Here is a 23,333-nt window from a genome sequence, read left to right as displayed (position 1 = left end):
CAGCACTTCATGGGTGGCAGGTATCGGAAGCAGCCCACTCTAGCCCCATCCTCAGGCCAGTGTGCCTCCTGCAGAGACTCAGGACAGCTAGTGCTAGGCTGCATGGCCTGCCCAGTGCTGGCCACGCTAGCACTGGAATGGGGGGGCTGCTCAGAGCCCCACAGTTGGCACAGCGACTGTACTGCCCAAGCACCATGGTTGGGGGGGGGGGGTGCTGTGGCTGCAGCATACTGGGACACCCCCATCCCACCCCCCACTTTCTGGCGCTGCGGAGGAGGGGAGGTATAGAAGGAGAGGGGCCAGTGTCACTGGCTGCCCATGGCAATCATTTATTGCAAAGGAAGCCCCTTATTTGTTCGTTTCTGTACAAGATCCAGGAGTTGCTGAGTGCAGCATGGCTACCTCTCACCTTTCTCATCTTGTGGTCCAGGGATAGCAAATTCAAACAGTGTATCAGCCATCCATCACAATTAGCTACTCCTGGACCAGAAAATGACAATCTCCACTGTAAATGTGGATACAAAGAGGTATTTGAATTTTTAAAAAAGCATTATAGCAAGGTATGTAAACAAAAATTGCTTATTTTTTTATTTCAACTTTTTTTCAACAAGCATCGAAGCATATAGATAGCATTAACACTCTCTTTAGTGAAATGAAAACACTGCTCTGTTACTCTTTTATATCCTAGCTGTGTTATCCCAAGAACACAAATATTTCAGTTTGCAAAACATTTATGCAATGTAAATTTTCTGTAAACATCTGACCTAGGCACACTTTTTGCAGATGTACTTTTTCTTCTCACTCAGGTTTTCTTCACTGGCTCTCTCTAGAGGACAGGGCACATACGTCCACCTCTTATAAGAGAGCAACACTGGATCTTTCCTAAGGGATAGTTCTGTGATTTCATTCTCATCTAATTGAAATTATATTGAGCATTATTAATTCAGAACATTTAAAATATTCCTTGAACATTAGTCAAGATATGACTATCAGTAGTGAAGATACTTACCGAGCTGATGAGGCCAGGGCCTGGACCAGAGCTCTTCTACATCCCTGGGCAGTGGAGGCCATGGGAGCAGTAGAAGTGCTGGCAGCTATCAGAGGGTTTGAGGGGACTTTGGGAGCACTCATGTCTCTCTGTGACCTGGTTGCTCGCACAGGGCTCACGAAGCTGGCCATGTAGGACAGGCTCTTCTCCTGTTCCCAGGACTTTTACAGCTCTGCAGGAGGAGGAGAGCAGTGGAGACACCAAGTGTGACCACAGTGGTCACAGCTGACAGCTGCAGGAGACCTCCAGAGGCCAATTAGTTCAAATTAGCGGCACCCGGAGCGTCCATACTAATGTTATTTTGAATTAACAATTTCGGAATTAGTGTTATTGACTAGATCTTGGACCGTGATTTTTGTTCTTATAGTTTAAATAGTCATATTCTGCCCAGGGACGCAGAAAAGCTTTGGCCTGGACTAGTGCGGAGATCCTGGACCTCACTGAGATGTGGGGAGAGGAGTCCAACCTCCAGGAACCCCGCACCAAGAAGTGCAACGCCAACATCTACAGCAGGATTGCCGTAAAAATAAAATTGCTGTGCCAAGCCTACCACAAGGCCAGGGAGCAGAGCGGATGCTCCGGGGCAGCACCTCAGACCTGCCGCTACTACGACCAGCTGGATGCCATTGGGGGGGGGGGGCAGAATCGGTCACCTCCCCCACTGTGGTTGTTGAATCCGGCCAAGACACACCTGGCATTAGTCTGCAGTGGGGCAAGGTGGTGGAGGAGGACTATGACGATGTGGAGGAAGAGGCCAGCTAGGCGACCATGCCTGAAAGCCAGGAGCTGATGAGGAAGCAGATGGTCCGCCTGCAGTCACGCATCCAGGGACTCGAGGCAGGGCCAAAAGAACAGGCCGCCAACTGGGAGGAGGGCCAGGCTGGCCGGGAGCAGAGAAAGGCCTCCTGGGAAGAGCTGGTGCACCAGCACGATAACATGTTCACCACCATCACCTTGGTGATGGAGTGCATGGTGTTGTGAATGGAGTGGGCCACCAACCACCTCCCCGGCTGCCCAATGGCTTCCCCTGCAAGGGTTCCCAGAGGTCATTGGGGCCCCAGAAGACAGTGGGGTGGGCTTTCTAGGGCAGACAGAGCCTCCAGGCCATCCAGAGGCAGGCACCAGTCCTTGCCCCGTCCCTGAGCCCCCCCACCTCCATTCTAGGTTCTTTACCCAGTCTCTCCCGTTGTATGTCCCCCAAATAAAGATTCCTGTTTTTCAACAACGATGTCTTTATTGTCTGCTCTGTGAGGGGTAAAGGTAGGAAGGGAAGGCAAGGGAACAGAGGAGAGAATGAAAAGGAGGGGATGGAAGGCACACACAGGGAATGCAGGGGTCTTTTATGGAAAGCCATGGTGGGCGGGGAGAATCTCAAAAGAGGCCTTGCGTGAAACTGTCCTTCAAGGCCTCTCTGATGAGCACTACCCCTTGCTGTGCTCTCCCGAAGGCACTGGTATCTGGCTGCTCGAACTCTCTGGCCAAGCATTCAGCCTCAGTCCCTCATCCGGGCAGCAAAAGTCTCTCCCTTGTTTCACACAGGTTGTGGAGCACAAAACAAGCTGCCACCACAAAGGGGCTGTTGCACTCGCTGAGGTTCAGATGGGTAATGAGACTCCTGAATCTGCCCTTTAAATGCCCCAACACATATTCCACCACCATTTTGCACCTGCTCAGCCTGGTGTTGAACTCCTCTTTGTTGCGGTCTAGGCTGCCTGTGTAGGACTTCATGAGCCAGGGGAGCAAATGACAGGCTGCATCGCCCAGGATCAAAATGGACATGTCCACCTCTCCAACTCTGATGGTGCAGTCTGAGAAGAAAGTGCCAGCGTGCATCTTTCAGAAGAGGCAGGAGTTCCGAAAAATGCAGGTGTCGTGCGCCTTTCCTGACCATCCGACATTGATGTTGGTGAAGCGTCCTTGTGATCCATGAGGACCTGCAGCACTATGGAGAAGTATCCCTTTCAGTTGATAAACTCCAAGACAAGGTGGTCAGGGGCCAGAATGGGGATATGTGTGCTGTCTATGGCCCCCTGCAGTTGGGGAAGCTCATGTTGGCAAAGCCATTGACAATGCTGTCCACGTTGCTCAACGTGACAACCCTCCATTGCAGCGTGTGATTGATGAACTTGGCTACTTGCACAAGCTCGGCCTTGACTCTGGATTTCCCCACCCCAAACTGGTTCCTGACCGAGCGATAGCTGTCTGCATGGCGAGCTTCTACAGGGCGATGGCCACACACTTCTGCCTGGGGACGGCGGGTCTCATGTAGGTATCCTGTCATCTGAGGGCAGGAGTGAGCCACTCACAGAGCTCCAGGAATGTGGCCCTTTGCATGCAGAAGTTCTGCAGCCACTGATGGTTGTCCCACCCCTGCATGACGATGTGGGGCCACCAGTCTGAGCTCATCTCCCACCACCAGAAATGGCATTTGATTGTATCCAGGGGATTGAGGGGCATGCGCAGCAGGAGAAGCAGCACCAGGATTTGGCTGAGCAGGGCCTGCGAGCCATGCCAGGATTTGTGCTCCTGGTCCTGGTCCTGGTGGAGCAACATGCAGGCAGTCTGGAAGTACTGAACCATGAGGTGCAGCACAAGGGTCATGAGGCTGGCTCCATGGTCACAGTGCTGTGGCATCCACCCAGACAACCAGAGCAAGAGAAGGTGCATGCCCACTGTGTCCCTTTTCTGTCCCACGAGGGTGGAAGCAGTGGAGGAGTGGCTTGTGAGATACAGCCATAGAAAGGAGCCCCTGTGTCACCGCTTGCCAGAGCAAGCAGCCACAGGGAGTATCTACCCTCCTGGCACCATCCCCAGTGTGCTTCTGGGGGCTCTAAGTCCAAGGTAGGCTCCACTGAATGTGGACACACTATTTCGGACTAATTTCAAGGCTTCCCAGTAGTGAGGACACATTAGATCCAATTTGTTAAATCAGGAGTTCTTGAGTCAAATTTAGTAATTTTGAAATAGTTTCCTAGTGTAGATGAATACCCACAGTATAGGACAGTGTTTCTTAAACTTTTTAAGACTGAGAAACAACAAACAATAATTTTTTTTGTTTGAGGAACACAAAGGATTTTTTGTTGAGCAAAAAAAAAAGTCGGGGGGAAAGTTATTGAGAAAAAAAAGGGTTGGGCGAAAGTTATTGAGTAAAAAAAAAAAATCTCCTGCCCCTTTAAGGGTGGCCATTTTGGTCATTTGGAATTCTGTTGTTCTCCATGGTGTGGCATGGAACACAGTTTAAGAAACACTGGTATAGGATGTTATATCTCTGCTATATAGCTGTGCTTGAATCCTGTTATGTAGTACTACATTTAGTACTGACAATCCCAAAGCATGACAGTGCAAAACATCACAATAACCCAAGGATCTGATGCATTGAAAGGAAGCAAAAATATATAATTTGCATAATTGAACTCCATGTTCATTGGAAAAGAATGCAGTTATACTTTGCCAGTGAAGCAAATATTTTGTAGATGATACTGTATTTCCCAATTTCAGGACAGGCTTGTAACTATTACTCATTCCCAACATAGCATTGTATTTACTCTGTTTGATGTTAATATGCTTTGCCCATGTTGGGTATGAAAACTTGTTAACATTTATCTTCTTCAGTTTCATTCGTGTTGCTGTGTCTGACAGAATGCTAATAGAAACTACTGAAAAGATAGCTCATAGCTGCTGACACACAAACAAGTTTTTCATGGATTAAGCACTGTGGTACACAAAGAACATAATGTAGTTAATACATTAATGGAAAAGATCCTGACCCATTACAAATAAGTTACATAAAATGGAAGCCTTTTCTTTTTAAGACCCATCCCTGATATATACTGTCCTAAAGTGACTAACTAGGGTTCATACTGGAAGTCATAGCCCCACTGAACTGTATAGCAAAACTAATGGGATCTTCAATATGTCAGGGAGTGTATCTTAGGTATATATACTCAATAACTTTGGAGTACATGTTTGGCAGCAGTAAGTACAGTAAAAATGCTGCAATTAAATATTTATGTTCACACTTCCATGATATTTGGACTTAAATATGTTTTACCATATATTAATCTGATGATTTAATTATTCATATTGATATTTCCATGTAGGTTACTTATTGTGATGCTATCTTTTCCACATGCTTTCTCAACTACACAATGCAAATATACACCAACAAAATACAAACAAGTGAAAGAATAGTTTAAAATTTCAAAAGTTTTGATGAATCAATCCAATTGTCACCAACTTTACTGATAGTCACATTTACCTCATCACCAGCCAACTTGGTGTCAGGCCATAAAATGATTTTTCCCTCGCTTTAGCCTCCAGTCTCTGGGTAACCTGGTGGGTCTGTAGAAATGTTAGTCATGAAAATAATTACAGGTATGTTAATATGGTTTCATTTTTCTGTTTTACCATAGTGAATGGTGCCATTTTCACACTGAAACTTTTTAATATACTTCAATTTATGGTAAGCACTTACTTATGAGAAACAATTGTCTTACCTTGCCTCCATAAGCATGTCTTCACATCACACTTGAATCACTGCTTGCAATTTCTTCCCTACACATTTCTCTTCTTCCACATCAAACTGAGAGATGATAAGTGTATGGCATTGACTTTCCTTTGCACAATTCTGTACATATGTTCCTTCCCTAGTTTGCCATTGATGTTAGGTGCAATTACTGTGGTTTACTGTCCCATCTTTTCATATTACTATCTGGAATAATATGTTGGGGAGGGGGATTGGTGTGTAGGAAGACATCAAAAAACATTTTAGCAACCATGGTAGGATGACTAACTTCAGTGTTTGCAAAAACAGGATGGGTGTTCAGAAAAATGTTAGCAGTAGTTTATATTTTAAAAAAAACCTCTCAAGGGTGATGAAGCCCATGTTTACCAATGTCAGCCGACGGTCAGGGCAGTGTGTGTGTGTATGCTTCCGAGAAAAGGTTTAACGTCCGTGTCTTTACTGCTAGGACCAGGGTCCCGTCGCAGAGGGTGGCCAGCAGGCCAACAGACGCCCCGTTATATAGGAAGAGCTTATTACACCTTAGATTTTAACTGCTAGAACACAAAGTTCCTTCGCAGCGGGCAGCCTGGGAAAGGCTGGAAAGGTGCCCCAACGGATCTTGTCACCTGGGAGTGACACAGATCCAAACGCCCAAGCTCTCCCTATGTCTGTCCCTTTATGACCGGCTGAAGTTCTTTTAAATTGTGCTTGGTTCTGTTACAGCAACTGAAGGAGTCAGGTTAAAACTTAAACAGTTACAGGTTTATTAAAAGACTTATAAAAGCATATGGTTACAATGGCTATTGCTCTATTTCTTAAATGCTAACAAATACAGATTTTTAAAATGGTTACAAAGAAAATAAAGATAGAAAATAGAAATAATGGTACCAAGTGACAGCTTAATCTTTAAAGAGCTCTAAGTCTATGTATATATATATACTTAAGCAAAGGACCACATCCAGGTACAATTTTTACCCCTTTCTGTGCCTCTCGACTCCAGCGTGTCAGGCCAGGGCCGGTCTCTCAATTCCTAGGAAAGACGAATACGAGGTGGGCGTCCCCTTGGAACCTCGGGAGATCAAACACCTAACCCGACCAGCAGATAGATGGTAGATTGACACTCAGAGAAAATGCGCTGCTGGACCCATCTTTATACCCCTGGGGGCCCATATTCTCTTTCTTATCTAAGATGCCGAATTGTACTGGTCCGTTTTGTGGCGCCAGTTCTTACAAGCAAGTTTCAAGTTAATTTACACTTGCAAGAGAGATAACTAAATTGTGAGCACTAGACATTTTTTTACTGGGCGAGAGATTCCTCCCCCCGCGGATGGATGTGTGTTCGTATCAATATGGGTTTGAGTCAAGGGCACTCCTTGGCAGCCTCTTGGTCAGCAATTGGCGTATCTCTGTTTACAGCCATTCACGGTCACACAGCCTGGGCCTTCTGCTCTGTGTGCCCTGGATGCTCCAGGCAAGCAAAAATGGATGTTACAAGGGGGGTTCCTGTCTGGCTACAACCAACAACTATTTGTTACCTGATCGTGGTTGAAGAAATAGGTTTTTACCTCTTTATTGAATTCAGAACCATGGTCTGACACCCTATTTGCTATGGTTATCCAAATTAAATATTAGTTTTGTACATTCTCTTTGCCACTTCATATCAGACTTATTTCAAAGTAGAAATGCTGCCAGTCATCTTGTAAAATAGTCTGTGACTGTCAGTACTTAGCGGTATCCCTTCTTCATTGCTGGTAATGGTTCTATTACATCTATTCCCAAGAGGACTGACCTATATGCAAAAGTATCATTTACCATCATACTTTGGATCTTAAAGGTTCTCAATAAGTCCATGAGCAGAGTAAACACTAATGTGTTTCCTCAACCAATCAGAATCTAGTTTCTATTTAAAAAAAAAATGAAAACACAGAAAAAAAAATACGGGAATAGGGATTGGAAAAATTATACAAGAATAAACCTGCAAAAATATGCTATGCCAGAGCAAGTAGCAGTAGAGATCATTCTGGCACTCTGTGCCACAAACATTCATTAAACTCATTGTTACAAATTCAAGGCCTCATTGTGTAGCAATAAAGATGGATTATGATAAACAACTGACTCAGAGATTTATTACTGCTTTTTAAGGAAGTGAATAAGACTATATGTCATTTATATGCAGTCTGCACTAAGAACATTCCTAAGGCATTGACAACAGAAAGGATGTAAAAAAAAAAATTTCAGATATATAGATAGAATGCAAAATTCATTTTTATGCTTTTCAAGATGGTATCCAGATTTGACCCCTTTGTGGCAAAGCAGATATTGCTCAACCTAGTTAGGACAGAATAATATGAGGACATTAACATTCAGATATTAAAATATTGCAAGAGAACCCAGTTAAATCTTTACACTGAATGCAAAGACATTATACTTAGCACTTTAAGTTTCAAATTTGTATTTACATTTAAGTTTAATATTTGAGGATTTTGCTTCCCTAATTTACATACCCAATTTGTGATGTCTTTTATCATCCCTGGCCAATAATAGTGTGAGATCAGCAGAATTCTCATGTTAACTACTCTTTGATGTCTGCTCTGTAGACTATCATGATACTGTTCAAGAAGTCATAAGGGTTGTTTCATGGTGTGTACAACTGCAACCTTTATTCCTTCTGCAGAATGGCAGAATGTCTCCTCTGCTAATCAGAGATTAAGCTTTGCACTTTAAAAAAATCAGATATTTTCAAAGACATATAATATAAGAGATATCTGGATATAGTATGGATTATCAAGGCTTGAATATAAAGGAATTTCACTATGTGGTTAAAATTACATGTTGAAATTTATTTAATACTAGAACTCATTACTCAGTGAACGTATATGGGTTGTTACCGTTTGTGGTTACACTGGATAACATACTTAAGAAATACAAAGTTAAAGGATTTTTTTGTTAATATTTATAATTTATGTTCATTTCCATGTAACTGACAAATACATTTGTTACATTGCTTCCATATGTAGCTAACGAGATTTTCTAAGAAGTTTGAAGAAAGACAGTGATCCTAATCATAGCCCCATTGAAAGTAAGGTTAACACTTCAAATAATCCCAGCGTTGGGAAGGCAGGGATCAGGATCGTCACCTATATGCTGAAAATTCCATTGTATTCTGTTTCTTTATTATATGAAAAAAATATTGCTTGCCTTTTAAAGAAAAGTTGGCAGAAAATAGACATAAGTTAAACCTACCCATTTTAATTGTTCCTTTAAGATGTGTTACTTCTCTTATACGTCAAAACCTCTGCAATTTTCACCTGAAAAGATTTCCCCGAGTATTGTTCACAGAAGAAAACATTTCACACAGTTAACATTTACAAAATAGCAAACATGTAGTATCTAGCCATATAATAAGACTTTATTTTGTAAGTATGATGTGTAAATTGCAGACACAAGCAGGGTAAGCCAAACTCAAAAATGCAGCATTCCAAGGCCAATCATAAGAGTGATGGATGTAAATTTGTGCTATGTGCATAAAGTTAGATCACCTTTAAGATTTTAGCCAATTAAAGTCTTAATAGCTCAAGACATGAAATATAACAGCACAAAAATATGAATTTCCAAAAAAAATTGGTTAGCAGGCATCTGGTTTTCAACTACAAAACCCAGTCAAAAAGAGACTGGCAGCTCTGGCTGGCACTGCCAAACAGGAGGTTAAAAGTTCAACTGGCAACGCAGAGAGAGCCTGGGGCTAAGGCAGGCTCCCTACTCGCCCTTGCTCCACATCAGGGCTGGCCTTACCATGAGGCGAACTGAAGCAGACACCTCAGGTGCCAGACTGGAGGATAGGGGGCACCACTAGGATAGAAAATTGTGTCTGCTGCTGGTGCATATGTAGGTAGCAGAGCAGTCCCATGAGAGGAATAGAACAGGAAGAAGGCACAACTGAGACCTTTCAAAGTTTTGGCCCAAGCGAGGGGGCATGGGGGCATCATTTGAGCTCCCTGCCTCAGGTGCCACATGGCCCTGCTCCACATGGAAACAGAAAGCATTTCCCTCCAGCTCTTAGGGGAAGATTTGGTGACCATTTGTCCCGTTTTTAACAGGACAGTACCTTATTTAAGCTGTTTTGCTGGTGTCCTGACTTTAAAAAAAGCGGGAGGGGGGCAATTATCCTGTGTTTCTGCTCCCCCTGCTGGTCAATGTGCAGCAGAGGCCTCCTGTTTGTAGCTGGCAGATGATTGCAGGCAGGCGGTGGCCAGCAGATGGTGCTCTCAGGCAGGGTGCAGAGGCAGAAAGACAGGAAACCAGTAGGAGAGCCAGCCCCCTTTTCTCACACAACTATTAGTATTAACTATTTATAACAAAAAAAATCCATTCTACCTTGTTTTTAGTTGAGAAACTTCTAACTGACCATAGTAACCTAGTGTTGCAAGTTTCCAGAGTGCAATCTATATTCACTTCTTCCTTATCAGTGCAGCTGTCATTTTGGCAAGTTCAGGAATGTAGCCTTGCGCATTCAAAGGTTCTGCAGACACTGCTGATCATCCCAAACCTGTATTACAACCCAATCTCACCAGCTGGAATTTGTTTCTCAGGCCCAGAACCATTACTCCACCATCTGCAGCTGCTCTGTGAATGCCACCACCAAGTGTGAATTGATCGTTGCTATGTCCCACAGCAATCTCTCCTGCATGGAATCATCTCCCTCAATGTCTATTCTCCAGACTCAGTAAATACTGCAGGATTACACAGCTTGCAATGCTCATGCCAATAGTGCAGAGTTATGCAGGTTCTATGCTTCTACCAGAGGTGACAGACAGTGAGGACGGCCATGCAGGTTTGTGGAATTTAGGGAAAATGGTGCAAAAATGATGTATAATGTTACATATGGACAATGTATGAAATTAGGGCATGGTGAACACTGCATTATGGGAAGCTGATCTCTTGATCCTAGTCACCCCAGTGCAACCCATTTTGGTCCCAGTACAGGTTGCCAAAACTTCCCAAAAATACAGTGCTGGATGGTGGCAAGTTGCACAGTGAGCTATCTATGCTGCTCCATGTTCTGAATCAATATAAGTGGTTCTGGTGAGTACACTCACCACTGACACAAAAAGTTAATAATGGCACATGCCACCGTGACATATTAATTGTGGCAATTCTATGCTGATGTAACTTTTGTTAACATAAGTTTGCTGCATAGATATGGCCTTTGTTATACGCAATGTTTGGAAGTAGCAACAGGAAAAGTATGCAATGGGTTTCAAGAGTCATTCAGGTGTTCAAGTTCCTGCTTTTGTGGAGCTGGCCCTAAAGGTTTTGGAACAAAGAGGCATAATAGAACACAATATAATTTATTTTGTTAAAAATTTAATTACATGAAGGTATATATCTCATGATTTTGTAATTCTTGTGGTTGTCAAGCTATGTCAAGGTTGTAGCTCTGTGCTTATGTTGTGAAGGCCAAAACTATAACTGGGTTCAAAAATAATTAGATAAGTTCCTCAGGATAGGTCCATTAGTGGCTATTAGCCAAGATGAGCAGGGATGCAATTCCTCTCTAGGTGCCCCTAAACCTTTGACTGACAGATGCTGAAAGTGGATGAGAGGGGTTGAATCACTTGACTGCCTATTGTAGTCCTTCTTTGGAAGCACATTGGAAGACAAGATATTGGGCTAGGAGAATTAGTTTAACCAGATAAAGTCAACCTTTTGTTCAGCAAAAATTAAAATAGGTTTTTGCCTTTGAGAATGATTTAATATGATAGTATACTGTCCCTTACTGACTATTTGAGAATGAAGTTTTACACACAAGAAATGAGATGCAAAAAAGCATTGAGGGCTGGAGTGAGGCAAAATAGCAGTTGCAAAAGGCAATTCTCTTTAATGGATCAAATGAAAACAAAGTTTTGACACCAGGCTAGGCAATCTATCCGACTGGCAGCTACAATGATCCATCCGAATAAACTTGTGCTATCAAAACAAGAAGTGAAAAGCAAAAATTCCAAAATAAAAATCACAATAAAATATATAGTAAAGCTATTCTAGAAACACGGCTGTCATTGCTAAAGCCACTAGCAACTATTTACTTGTAAGTACTTTCAATGAATATTTACTATGCACATAGGCATCCACTCTGCAGTTGCACCTGGAGGATCCAAGGGGGAAAAGAAGAACTGGCGCTTACGAGTAGCTGCGGGTGCTTTGCAGAGAGCTGCTCTCTTGTAAGTCTGTGCTACCGGTAGCAGTTTCTGATCCGGCCGCCAGCTGTTCTGCAGCTTGCAGGGGCGGGGCAGGGGCTGGAAGAGGCGGGGGCGCTGGGGAAGGGGTGCAGCGCAAGGAGCGGCGCGGAGGCAGCAGAAGCCGGGTGGCCGCGCTGAGAGCAGCACGCGGCGCGGGTGGCAGGCAGCGCGAGGCAAAGGCGCCCCGCTGCGCAGCCAAGCGATTGTTAGCAGGGGCGGCAGCGGGGCAGCGATTTGCCTCCCTGCAGAACTGACGCGCATGGGCACAGCAGGGCCAATGGTTAGCCAGCGGGGCCCTGCGCCCCGCCCCGTAGCGCCTGCCCCGGGCGTAACTCCTCCCCCTCCCACCACTTCGCTCCTCCGCCCCGCCCCGCCCTCTGCTGTACAGCGCAGGCGGCAGAACCCGACCCTAAGTAAGGGCGGGGCAAGAGCAGCGGTTTTGGGATTGTTACCGCGCATGCTCAGTCGAACCCAAACGGCACCACATTCTTTCTACGCCTGACGTAGGTAGTGTGGGGACGTCTCGGGGCTTCCGTACCCGGCTCATAGCCCCGCAGCGTGGGCTCTTTCCGCCTGGCGGCTCACGTCACGTTCTCCGCGCCGCCCGCTGATGAACTACAATTCCCAGGAGTGAGCGGGGCTGCAAGACTCGCTCTCCCAGCGTGCCCCGCAGCGGAGTGTGCGCATGCGTCCTGGCCGCTACCGAGCCAGGGCCCCGCTTTGACCTACAGTAGCAGGAGACGATGGCGGCGGCCGCGGGGCTCCCGGGGAAGGTGACCGGCAGCGCCGCCCCCGCATCCGGGCTCGCGGGGAGGAACAGGGCCTGCCCCCCCCCCCCCCCCAGTCCAACGGTTCCTCGGCGGCCGTTGTCGCCCCCCCACCCGCGAGCCAGGCTCGGGCTCCTGGCTTCGGCGGGACGTGGGGGAGGCGGGTTCGCTCGGGCTCGCCAGGCGGCCCCGGGGGGTGGCGCGTGGCCCAAGCGCGGGCGGGAACCCGGGGTCGCACGCGCCGGGCCTCGGGCCTTTCCCTCCGGAGTCGCCTAACTCGAGTTTTCCGTCTCGCCCTCCTCCAGCTGCGCTTCTTCAGCACCGCCCTCGCCCGGCCCGCCGCGCCGCTCGTCAAGGTGCGTCCGCTCGCTCCCCCGCCCGGCCCCTTCCCCCGCCCCGAGCTTCGCTGCCCCGGGGCGCGAGTGCGGCAGCGCCGCTGGCTGGGGACAGGCAAGTGCCGCTGTGCGCGCCTAGGGGGACTGCCAAGAGCGTCTGTGCCGCCCGCACCTGAAAGGCGGCACCGGCTTCAATGGGGACGCCTGGCGTGGAACAGACTTAAACCCCTGGAGTGCCCTGGAATAGCAAGTAAAATGCAGGACTATGTAGCACTTTAAAGACTAACAAGATGGTTTATTAGATGATGAGCTTTCGTGGGCCAGACCCACTTGCTCAGATCAAAATGGAATAGCAACGCTGCTTAACTGAGCTGCCTATAAGTTATGTTAACGCAGCTTATGGTTAAGCTGGTTATTTTTGGTTGAGTTTCTCTTGTAATTCTGAGATGTGAAAAAATGAAGTATCATATTGCTGCCAGCTTTTGACTCTTCCGTGTTGTTCCTTTCTGGTATCACCCCTTGACAGAGTAGGTGAATGACGGGGTAGAACCCTTTTTTCAGTACATGCCTCCTAACCCCATACTGTCTGTTGAGTACTAGGAGGGATTTTCTGTGTGTCTGTACCTTCCAGTGTAGCAGCAGCAGCAGAAATGCTTTCTATCAAAAACGGAATTCCTTTTACCAGGGCTTCCTGTTTAAAGTGATTTGAGTGACCACTCTGCTGCAATCCTTCTGGCATTCTAACTAATTGAAACTGTTTTAACTGTGTGAAGTTAAGCTTGATGATTCTACCAAAGAACTGTTCAGAAAACTGAGTTAAATAGTGTATTTACTGGGGTCAAGATTTTCAAGTGATTAGTAACTTTGGGTGACCAGCATAACATTAATAAAGGACCCAGCATCAAGGATGGAAGAGGGGCTGCTAGGAAGGTAATATAAGATAGGGACAAAGAGCAGCCTGAGCCACCTGTTTGCGTGGTGCTGAGACTTTCTAAGTTTGAGGGCTCTGAGAACTGCCTTTGCTGTATTGATATGGGCTTTCTGTTTTACACTAGTGACTGAGTATCAGAGGAGTAGCTGTGTTAGTCTGATCTGCAAAAGCGGCGAGGAGTCCTGTGGCACCTTATAGACTAACTGAAGTGTAGGAGCATAAGCTTTCGTGGGCAAAGACCCACTTCGTCTGCATCTGACAAAGTGGGTCTTTGCCCACGAAAGCTTATGCTCCAACACTTCAGTTAGTCTATAAGGTGCCACAGGATTCCTCTCCACTAGTGACTGAGACTCGATTAGTCACTACCTTCTCCCCCCCCTCACCTCCACCAGAGGCAGCAAGTAGAGGTGGAGCAGGAGCAGGAGCTGGTGCTGGGGGAAGCCGGCTTAAAATCCAGTTGCCCCTAGCGCTGTCTCTGGGGGGCAGGGGAAGCAGAGGCACAGCGGGGGAAACAGTGCTAGTGGGATTTAAGCAGTCCCCGCTCATGGCTGCTATTTCCACTGCAGCGTTTCAACACTGTTGGGCTCTTGCTACATTTCAAAGGCTGAAGTGCCACAGTGGGATCATGGGGTGAGTGGGAACTGCTTGAGCCCCCCACTTGCCCGGTGCTCCCTGCGGTGCGCCCCCCTCCCCCCCCCCCCGGAATACAAGCCAGTGCTAGGGGGAACCAACTTAAAAGTTGAATCCTCCCAACAGTGTCTCCGGGGTGTTCTCACATCTTCTCTCCCCCCCCCCCCCCAATCAGAGGCAGCGGGGGGGGGGGGAGGAATATGGGGGCCCCTGTCTGTTGGAGCAGCCTCTGTTCAAAGCAGCCAGGACTAGTTGTGGGCAGGAGCTACTAGATTCCACACAAGCTGGGACCAAGTAGTCCCAGCTGGCATGGTTGCTGTGCCTCTACATTTTAAATGTAAGACCCCAGGGGCTCTTACTACAGTAAACTTCTGATAATATGGCACCTTTAGGACCCAGGAGGTGCCGGATTATCAGATTTGCCGGACTATCGTAAGGGGGGGGCTATGAGGAGTCTGGGGTGGGGGGATGCCACCCCAGGCCCCTCATAGCCCCCCCCTTACGATAGTCCGGCTCTGTCCCAGGCGTCCCTGATTCAGCTGCTGCTGGTCAGTTTCAGCAGCGGCTGAATCGGGACACCTGCAGCAGAGCAGCTGGAGTGCTGCCGGGTTGGTCCGGTAGTGCCGATCCTTGGCACGGCGAGACCAACCCGGCAGCCCCCCAGCTGCTCTGCCCCAGGTGTCGTGATTCTGCCGCTGCTGAAACTGACCAGTGGCTGACTCCGGGAAGCCTGAGGCAGAGTTGCTGTGCCCCAGGCTTCCTGGAATCAGCCCCTGATCAGTTTCAGCAGCGGCTGACTTGGGTACACCTAGGACAGAGCAGCTAGGGCACTGCTGGATTAGTCTGGTAGCACCAACCCTTGGCACTGCGAGACCAACCCAGCAGCACTCCAGCTGCTCTGTCCCAGGTGTACCCAAGTCAGCTGCTGCTGAAACTGATCAGGGGCTGATTGGGAAGCCCGAGGCAGAGCAACTCTGCCTCACACTTCCTGGAGAGTCAGCCGCTCGTCAGTTTCAGCAGCAGCTGAATCGGGGACAGCTGGGGGATGCTGCTGGGTTGGTCCCGCAGCCCCGAGTTACCTCCTGGAGTTACCCCCATTGTGGCTCTGCAGAGTGGTCCAATCAACTAATCATATAGTCGATACAAATTGTATCAACTCTAAGTTTAACTCAGTGACCACAATTTAACATCTTAACTGTAGTCTAAAGATTGGGGTAGTATTGCTCCCTCCTGGTGGGGAGTTCTCGACTGGAGGGCTCCAATGCAAGTAGAGCCCTCCACGTGGCAGCTCAGGGAGAAATATAAGTACAGGCAGTCCCCGGGTTACGTACAAGATAGGGACTGTAGGTTTGTTCTTAAGTTGAATCTGTATGTAAGTCGGAACTGGCATCCAGATTCAGCCGCTGCTGAAACTGATCAGTTTCAACAGCAGCTGAATCTGGACACTAGTTCTGACTTACATACAGACTCAACTCAAGAACCCCAGGCATCCCCAAGTCAGCTGCTGCTGAAACTGATCAGCAGCTGATTCCAGGAAGCCCGGGGCAGAGCAACTCTGCCTCGGGCTTCCTGTGGTCAGTTTCAGCAGCGGCTAACTTGGGGACGCCTGGGGCAGAGCAGCTCGGGTGCTGCTGGGTTGGTCCAGTAGCGTGGCCGCTCCTCAGCGCTACTGGACCAACCCGGCAGCACCCCAGCTGCTCTGCCCCAGGTGTTCTGATTCAGCCGCTGTTGAAACTGATCAGCAGCAGCTGAATCAGGACTCCTGGGGCAGAGCAGCTGGGGTGCTACCGGGTTGGTCCAGTAGCACTAGCTGCGTCCCCTCCCCCCCAGCAGACCAGGGAGACGCGGAGCAAAGCGGCGGAGGACCTGGGCCGGACCGCGGCGCTTCCAGATCAGCGCCGCAGTCCGGCCCGGGTCCTCCGCGGCTTTGCTCAGCGTCTCCCTGGTCTGCTGGCTCCCCCAGCAGACCAGGGAGACGGGGAGCAGCTTTTCTCGCCCCGGAGGAGGTGGGCGGCGGGACCAGGCGTCCCGCTGCTCCAGTCCTCCGGGGCGAGAAAAATCCCCGTTCGTTACTGCGGATCCGACGTAAGTTGGATCCGCGTAACTCGGGGACTGCCTGTATGTTGAAGGCTCTGGAGTATGGTTCCAGGAGTCAGTGGATCTAGGGCCTAAACCCAGAGAGCGAGCATAGTCCTTTGTGGCTTTTTGTTTAATTTCATCCAACTATCACAGGGAGTTAAACCATTCATATCGTCTATCCCATGAATGTAAAAAACAAAAATCTTAGTTTTTCACTTGTGGTAGGGCAAAACGTTTAAGGCTGCATCTAGACTGGCATGATTTTGCGCAAATACTTTTAACAGAAAAGTTTTTCTGTTAAAAGTATTTGTGCAAGAGAGCATCTACACTGGCACGGATGCTTTTGTGCAAAAGACATATTTTGCGCAAAAGCATCCGTGCCAGTGTAGACGCTCTCTTGCACAAGAAAGCTCCGATGGCCATTTTAGCCATCGGGCTTTCTTGCACAAGAAGTTAACTTGCCTGTCTACACTGGCACGGATACTTTTGCGCAAGAGGGCTTATCCCTGAGCGGGAGCGTCTAAGTATTTGCACAAGAACCACTGATTTTGTACAGTACAAAGTCAGTGCTCTTGCGCAAATACTTGTGGCCAGTCTATACAGGCAGCAAGACTTTGCGCAAAAGCCAACGCTTTTGCGCAAAATCTTGCCAGTCTAGACAAAGCCTAAGTGTAGGAGTTTCTTCCTCTTCTCTGCTCCCCTTCCCTCCCCACCTCAAAAGTTGTTCATCTCCTGGTAAGCCTGCTTTGAGAGAGTAGCTTTCTCAGACATTGAGTTACTAATTTGACTTCTGTGTATGTGTGCTTTTGTTTTGTTTTTAAAGCCTCCAATCCAGGTTTATGGAATGGAAGGTCGCTATGCTACTGCTCTCTACTCTGCTGCTTCTAAGCAGAAGAAATTGGACCAGGTAGAGAAAGAGCTTAGTCGAGTATCGGTAAGTAGGCTTTGTTCAGTTAATTCTCAATTTTAAGCTATAAATTAAATGTTGTGGAAATGTTTGTTCTTGTATTTTCCCCCTGTTCAGTTATGGAGAAGGAATTTCTCAGTCTGTAGCAAATATTAAACATAGCAAATTTAAAAACATCACCGCTCTTGCTCTCTTGTGCTAGTTCTCAATACTGACCCTTATCTTACATTTTTATTAAGCAGCCTTGTTTGAAAGTAGATTATTTTAATGCAAACTTGATACCTTTTAAACTTGTTCCAGCAATGTCCATATAAGGAATCTAGAGTACATTTCAATGCATTCTGCAGATCAGTCCTGTTGTCTGCACTTGTTTTCATATTTGCTGTTGACGGGGGCAGGCCTACACTAAAAAGGCTGCGGCTGTACCATTGTAGTGTTTTAATGAAGACACTGTGCTGATGGAAGATTGCTTTCCAATCAGCATACTTAATCTACCTCGAAGAGATGGTAGATTCTACCACCAACATAACTTTCTTGTCAACATAATGTGACTACACAGGTGCTTAAGTCAGTATAATGTTTCTCTGGGGGTGAGGATTATTCACACCTCTGAGCAATGTAATTATATTGCAGTAATTCTGTAATGTAGACCTGCCCTGAGATTTTTGTATCATATTCTTTTCTTTGGGCATGGGGGATTTTCTCCTTGTATATCTTTCCTAACTTACTGAGAACTAGATGTATAAGAAGCTTAATATTAGTACTGTATGTTTTTACTCTGATTTTAAACTGTTTCAAAGTTCATTTAATCTAAGCCTGTGCATTTAATCTAAGCCTGTGCATCTTCCAAGGATGTGTGTGAAAATGTGTACACAAAATTTTCTGTTGGTTATCATGTTATCTGTATTTTTTTCTTTAGACACTTCTGAAGGATCCCAAATTGTCTAGTGTTGTCCTGAATCCTCATATAAAGAGTGTAATTAAACAAAAATCTGTAAATGATATTTTAGTAAAAGAGAAATTATCTCAGATCACAATCAACTTTATGAGTAAGTAGTCATTGATAACTAAAGTCTGAGCATTATACTAGCAAATGCTATTTTTCATGACCCAATCTACTTGCATTGTCTTCATTTCTTAAGCATGTATGTAAAACGAAACTATTGAAGCATTTTGGTATTTTCTGTGGTTAGTTCTATTGTGTTTTTAAATTAATTTGTATTGAATATATTTTTCATGTGTAACTTGTTTTCAACATTGAAATGTCTTTTTCCAGAAGTGCTGGCTGAAAATGGTCGCTTGCAACGGACTCCAGATGTAATTTCTGCTTTTGGAAAGATCATGAGTGCGTACCGTGGAGAAGTGCTCTGCTCGATCACCACTGCTAACGTAAGCTAGAAACATATAAAAACTGCAGGATTGACTTCATTAGTAGTGACTGCATTTTTTTTTCCTTTCTAGGCAACCTGAATAGGTTGAGCTTGCCTATGCTTGAGAAATGAACAGCACTGCATGTTCACTGTACCTGAAAGTTACTTACACACTAACTATTGACCAGAAAACAAAACTGTTGCACATTTTTTTCTTAGTTGACACATAATTGTTGGAAAACAATTTAATTAACCAGGGCAGTATGGGGGACAAATGATTAAGCAAAACCACAGGAGGAATTTCTCAAGAGTAGTAGGCAAACCTGCTCTTTTTGTCCTTGGTCCGTCTGAAACGGAAGCATGAGTCACAGGTCAGAGAGCCAGTGGATCTTGTATTTTTTACCTGTAGGTCACTAGCTTGTTTAGTGGGCAGAAATACAGTAAACTTCCGATAATCCGGCACCTTGAGGATCCAGAGGATGCCGGATTGTCAGATACGATGGACTATTGGAAGGGGGGGCTATGAGGGCTCTGGGGTGGAGTGGGGGGATGTACTCCTTGGCGCTACGGGACCAACCTGGCAGCACCCCAGCTGCTCTGCCCCAGGCTTCCCTGATTCAACCACTGCTGAAACTGACCAGTGGCTGACTCCGGGAAGCCCGGGACAGAGCAGCTGGGGTGCTCTGCCCCGGGCTTCCCGGAGTCAGCCGCTGGTCAGTTTCAGCAGCAGCTGAATCGGGGAAGCCATGGGCAAAGCAGCTCCAATTGTCCGGCTGCCCGGAGCACTTCCAGGTTACAGATGGCGCCGGACCATTGGATGCCGGATGACTGGAGTTTTACTGTACCTATGGTTTTGTTTCCTAGTAAGCCTGAAAACCTAGGACTGAGTTGCCAAGCTTAAATAATTCAGCATTTCTGTTTTGTGATTACAAAGCACACAGCTCTCTGTATCTGCAATTTCAGACTAAAGCATTGATGTGAGATGAAAGACCAGCTTAGTTAGCCCCTTACAGGAAACGTGAAAAAGCTTGCATATGTGTTTTGGTGCACAAGTTCTCTCTATGCTCTTAAGTTTATGGCAAAAATAACACTCTCTTGTGTTCATACCTGCTGTGTTATGGCTTTTAAAGACACCCATGGCACAGTTTGTTTATTTTTCAATAACATACCAGCAAAACAACTAGAATCTGTAAGTGCTGCTTCTCTCTCAACAAAATCTGTTCTGATTCCAAGTGTGGGTCCCATCTCCACAGTAGTTGAATGCCTTTCAGAACTTCCTGACTACATCTTTTTTCTGAGAGGTAGGAAAGTATCCTACCCATTTACAAAATGGAGAACTGAGGTAATTGCAATTCTCAACTTGGCCACAGCCTTCCTGTATGACCTTGGGCAATCAGAGTGCAGTCCCAGTTCAGTAATAAAACCACTTAATCATCTTTCCTATCTTTAGTATGTTTGCAGCCACATACTTCTGCCATTTGCTTTAGTAAGATGTTATCAAATTATTGCTTGTGATGCATTCCTGGTGGCATAACGTCTATTCATGTAATTAAGTAGAACTAAAACTTAATTGGTCCAAGATATGCCAAACAAATTCTACTTTCTCTGCTCTCCCGTCTTAACTGTTATTATCCAAAAGCATTACACAGTGCTTTTTCTTCCTTTAGACCCATCTCTACCTTGGGTATTACATTTGGGAACAGGAAATTAAGGCATTTAGTACATTTAATATTTAAATACAGCTCTTTATTTTCTATATTTTTTTCCAGCCCTTGGATCAGGCCAGCCTCACTGAATTAAAAACAGCTTTGGGTGGCTTCTTGGCTAAAGGAGAAGTCTTAAAACTGGAGACCAGGGTAAGGACCTGTGGATAAATTCTATAAAGTGAAGCAGTTTCTCTCAGGCATATCTGAGCTACAGATTTCATTGAAAGATCTATTGTAAATATATCTTATGTATTTTAGTCTCACTTGGTCTAGTGAAAGTAAATGTACATTAAACTGCTTTATATTATAAATGCAGTGGCATTTTAATAACTGCTAAACTTGCATCAATCACGGTAACTTTAAGTATAAGATTCCTGTTGGACAAATCTTTTATTATTTCTTGCATAGAAAAGATACACTTGAACGTTTGGTCATTGGAATTTTAATTAGATATGTTTAACTTTTCCTTCTTCCTAGACTGATCCCTCAATCCTAGGTGGAATGATTGTCAGCATTGGGGATAAATATGTTGACATGTCAACAAAATCCAAGATTCAGAAACTGACCAGAATCATGAAAGATACTGCTTAACATCTTATCCAACTGTTTTACACAGTGAACATGTCAATCTATGGAAACAATAAAATATTTCTCCTTCAATAGACCGTAGTGTTTGCTTATTTAGTATAGAGTGATTAACACTGAAGTGCAGCCTTACAGACAGCAATCTCTTGAGTTAGTCTGTAAAGAGCTTCAGTTACAGAGCTCTGTTGAGCCACCTTGTAACTCTTGGTTTGGAAAATGGGCTTGACCTGAATATAGTTGTGTAATTCTGAAGGCAACATAGGATTTTTTTCTGTAAAAGTTGGCTCAAACTGTTGAGGATTGCACTGCATTAGTTATTCCTCCTGTCTTTTAATCCAGAAACAGTGTTCGGATAGGGCAGTACAGGGATAAAGGCTCTATAAATGCCAAAAGATTAAATGTACCGCTGTACAATTCAGTCTATTTTCAGACTGGAACAGTGTAATGATTAAACTGCCATCAGTTGAAAACAGGATACGATTGTCATGGAGCTGATGAAATGTGAAACAAGAGCCCCTGTTACCAATGACAGTCACAACAGCCAAGTATATAAAATTATAAATAGACATGTTTCAGCCAAGTCATCCACATACCATACTCTTTATATATAGTCCAAACTACTGATTAAACAATTACCTAAAGATCTCATTTGCTACATGTACTGACACTTTCCACTTAAAAATATTCCTTACATCTTCAAAATCAACCTATTAAAAGTAGATAATTTTTTGTTACAATGAAGCCTTACAAGTAGCTATCTGGATACTAATTCTCAGCTTTCGGGGGGGGGCGGTGTGTTTTGTGTTTTTTTTGTTTTTAAATAGGTTTACCTTCCAAAAATCCACAGCTATTTTTTATTTAGGTAATCTGGACTAGTTCTGAAAACAAATTTTAAATGTACTTACCTCAGGCTATATCTGTGCTACAGAGATTTTCTGGGATATTAGAGGTATCTGGGAAAAACTCTGCCGCGTCCAGGGAATATATCTGCTTTTTCAGATCAGTTTCTGAAAAAGCAGGTGAGCTTTCAGAAGCCCTGTATTCCTCATTTTATGAGGAATAAGGACTCTTCCGAAAGAGGAGGTTTTTCCCACTTTTGGCCACATGTAGATGGAAAAGACTCTTCTGAAAAAAATAATCTGAAAAAGGTATGCACATTGTGGTTCGCAATACCTTTTTCCAAAAATTAACTGCAGTGTAGACGTAGCCTCAATTGTAAGATATCTAATATTGAGTGCCCTTGACTGATGCTGCTGAGAGAAGACATGGAAATGGCAATGCTATTATCTGCAGATGTTAACTCTTACTGCAGCCTGTTATATGATCAACCACATCTGCTTTTTTCCTCTTTAAATAAAAGGACAAATGGAAATTAGATGGCTTAGCAATATTTGGAGTGGGTGGAAGGAGAGGATTGAGCTCTGTTGGAAGCTGCACAACCTTCCCCAACAAATCAGACTACACATACTGCTTAAACTGCTACATTTCTTAAGTAGTAAGAGTTCTTCTAGTACAGGGGGCGGGAAATAATTTTTGCCCAGGGGGCCACTTCAAAAAATTTTGAAGTAGCCCTAGGCCATCCCACCCCCAGACCATGCTTCCTCATGGGATGGAGCCCCTGTTGCCCCCCTCTTTCCCATGGTACCCGTGACTTGGAAGAGGCTTCCCATGCTCCCCCACCCCCCAGGTCAATCAGGGCCTGGGGGCAGGGAGCCTGGGAAACCTCCTCCCACCCTGCGAGGAGCATGTGGCACTTTGAAGTGCTGGGGCAGGACAAAGGAAGCTTCACGCAGCTCCCCTGCCCTCAGACTCTGATTGGCCTGGGTGGGGGAGGTGCCTCCTCTACTCTTCCCCCCCTGTGTGCAGCACTGCAAAGCATCCTGGCAGGGTGGGAGAAGGCTTGGCATGCTCCCCCACCCCCCAGGCCAATTAAAGCTGGGGGGGCAGAGGAGCAGCAGGGCCTCTGTGGGCTGGATCTGGATCCGCTCCTGGAGGCCCTTTTGCCTCACCCCTGTCCTAGTGGAAGGATGACCAGCCTCCCCAAAAAAGGAGAAAACACACAACTTCAGGCTGAGGAAGGCCCTTTTCCCCTGCAGTGAGTGCCACTGATATCCATTTCTTACTTTATTCTAAGACCCCACTCTTATAGGAAAAGGGGGGACCCTATCATAGACTACAGCAGCACACTAACTCCTCCATCTCAATTCAAGTGCTATCTGGATCCCATCCCTGTAA

The 23,333-nt window shown here is 45.8% G+C and overlaps 1 protein-coding gene across 1 annotated transcript; it reads left to right on the top strand.

Moving 5' to 3' along the window:
* Window positions 1–12,345: 12,345 nt before the first annotated feature.
* ATP5PO (ATP synthase peripheral stalk subunit OSCP) lies at window positions 12,346–21,175 on the top strand. The gene is made up of 7 exons (XM_075911309.1): window positions 12,346–12,561; window positions 12,861–12,911; window positions 17,354–17,464; window positions 18,357–18,486; window positions 18,714–18,826; window positions 20,577–20,663; window positions 20,991–21,175. The coding sequence occupies exons 1-7, from the start codon at window positions 12,532–12,534 to the stop codon at window positions 21,102–21,104; spliced, it is 636 nt and encodes a 211-aa protein (XP_075767424.1). The 5' UTR covers window positions 12,346–12,531; the 3' UTR covers window positions 21,105–21,175.
* Window positions 21,176–23,333: the final 2,158 nt, after the last annotated feature.

This window comes from Pelodiscus sinensis, chromosome 1 (genome assembly GCF_049634645.1).
Source record: "Pelodiscus sinensis isolate JC-2024 chromosome 1, ASM4963464v1, whole genome shotgun sequence".
NCBI lineage: Eukaryota > Metazoa > Chordata > Testudines > Trionychidae > Pelodiscus > Pelodiscus sinensis.
This window is presented reverse-complemented; position numbering and strand designations above follow the sequence as displayed.

Coding starts and splice junctions, on each gene's coding strand:
- ATP5PO (XM_075911309.1), top strand. CDS start 12,532: ATGGCGGCGGCCGCGGGGCTCCCGGGGAAG. Junction 17,465..18,356: donor AAGAGCTTAGTCGAGTATCG/GTAAGTAGGCTT, acceptor TTTTTTCTTTAG/ACACTTCTGAAGGATCCCAA. Junction 18,827..20,576: donor GCTCGATCACCACTGCTAAC/GTAAGCTAGAAA, acceptor ATTTTTTTCCAG/CCCTTGGATCAGGCCAGCCT.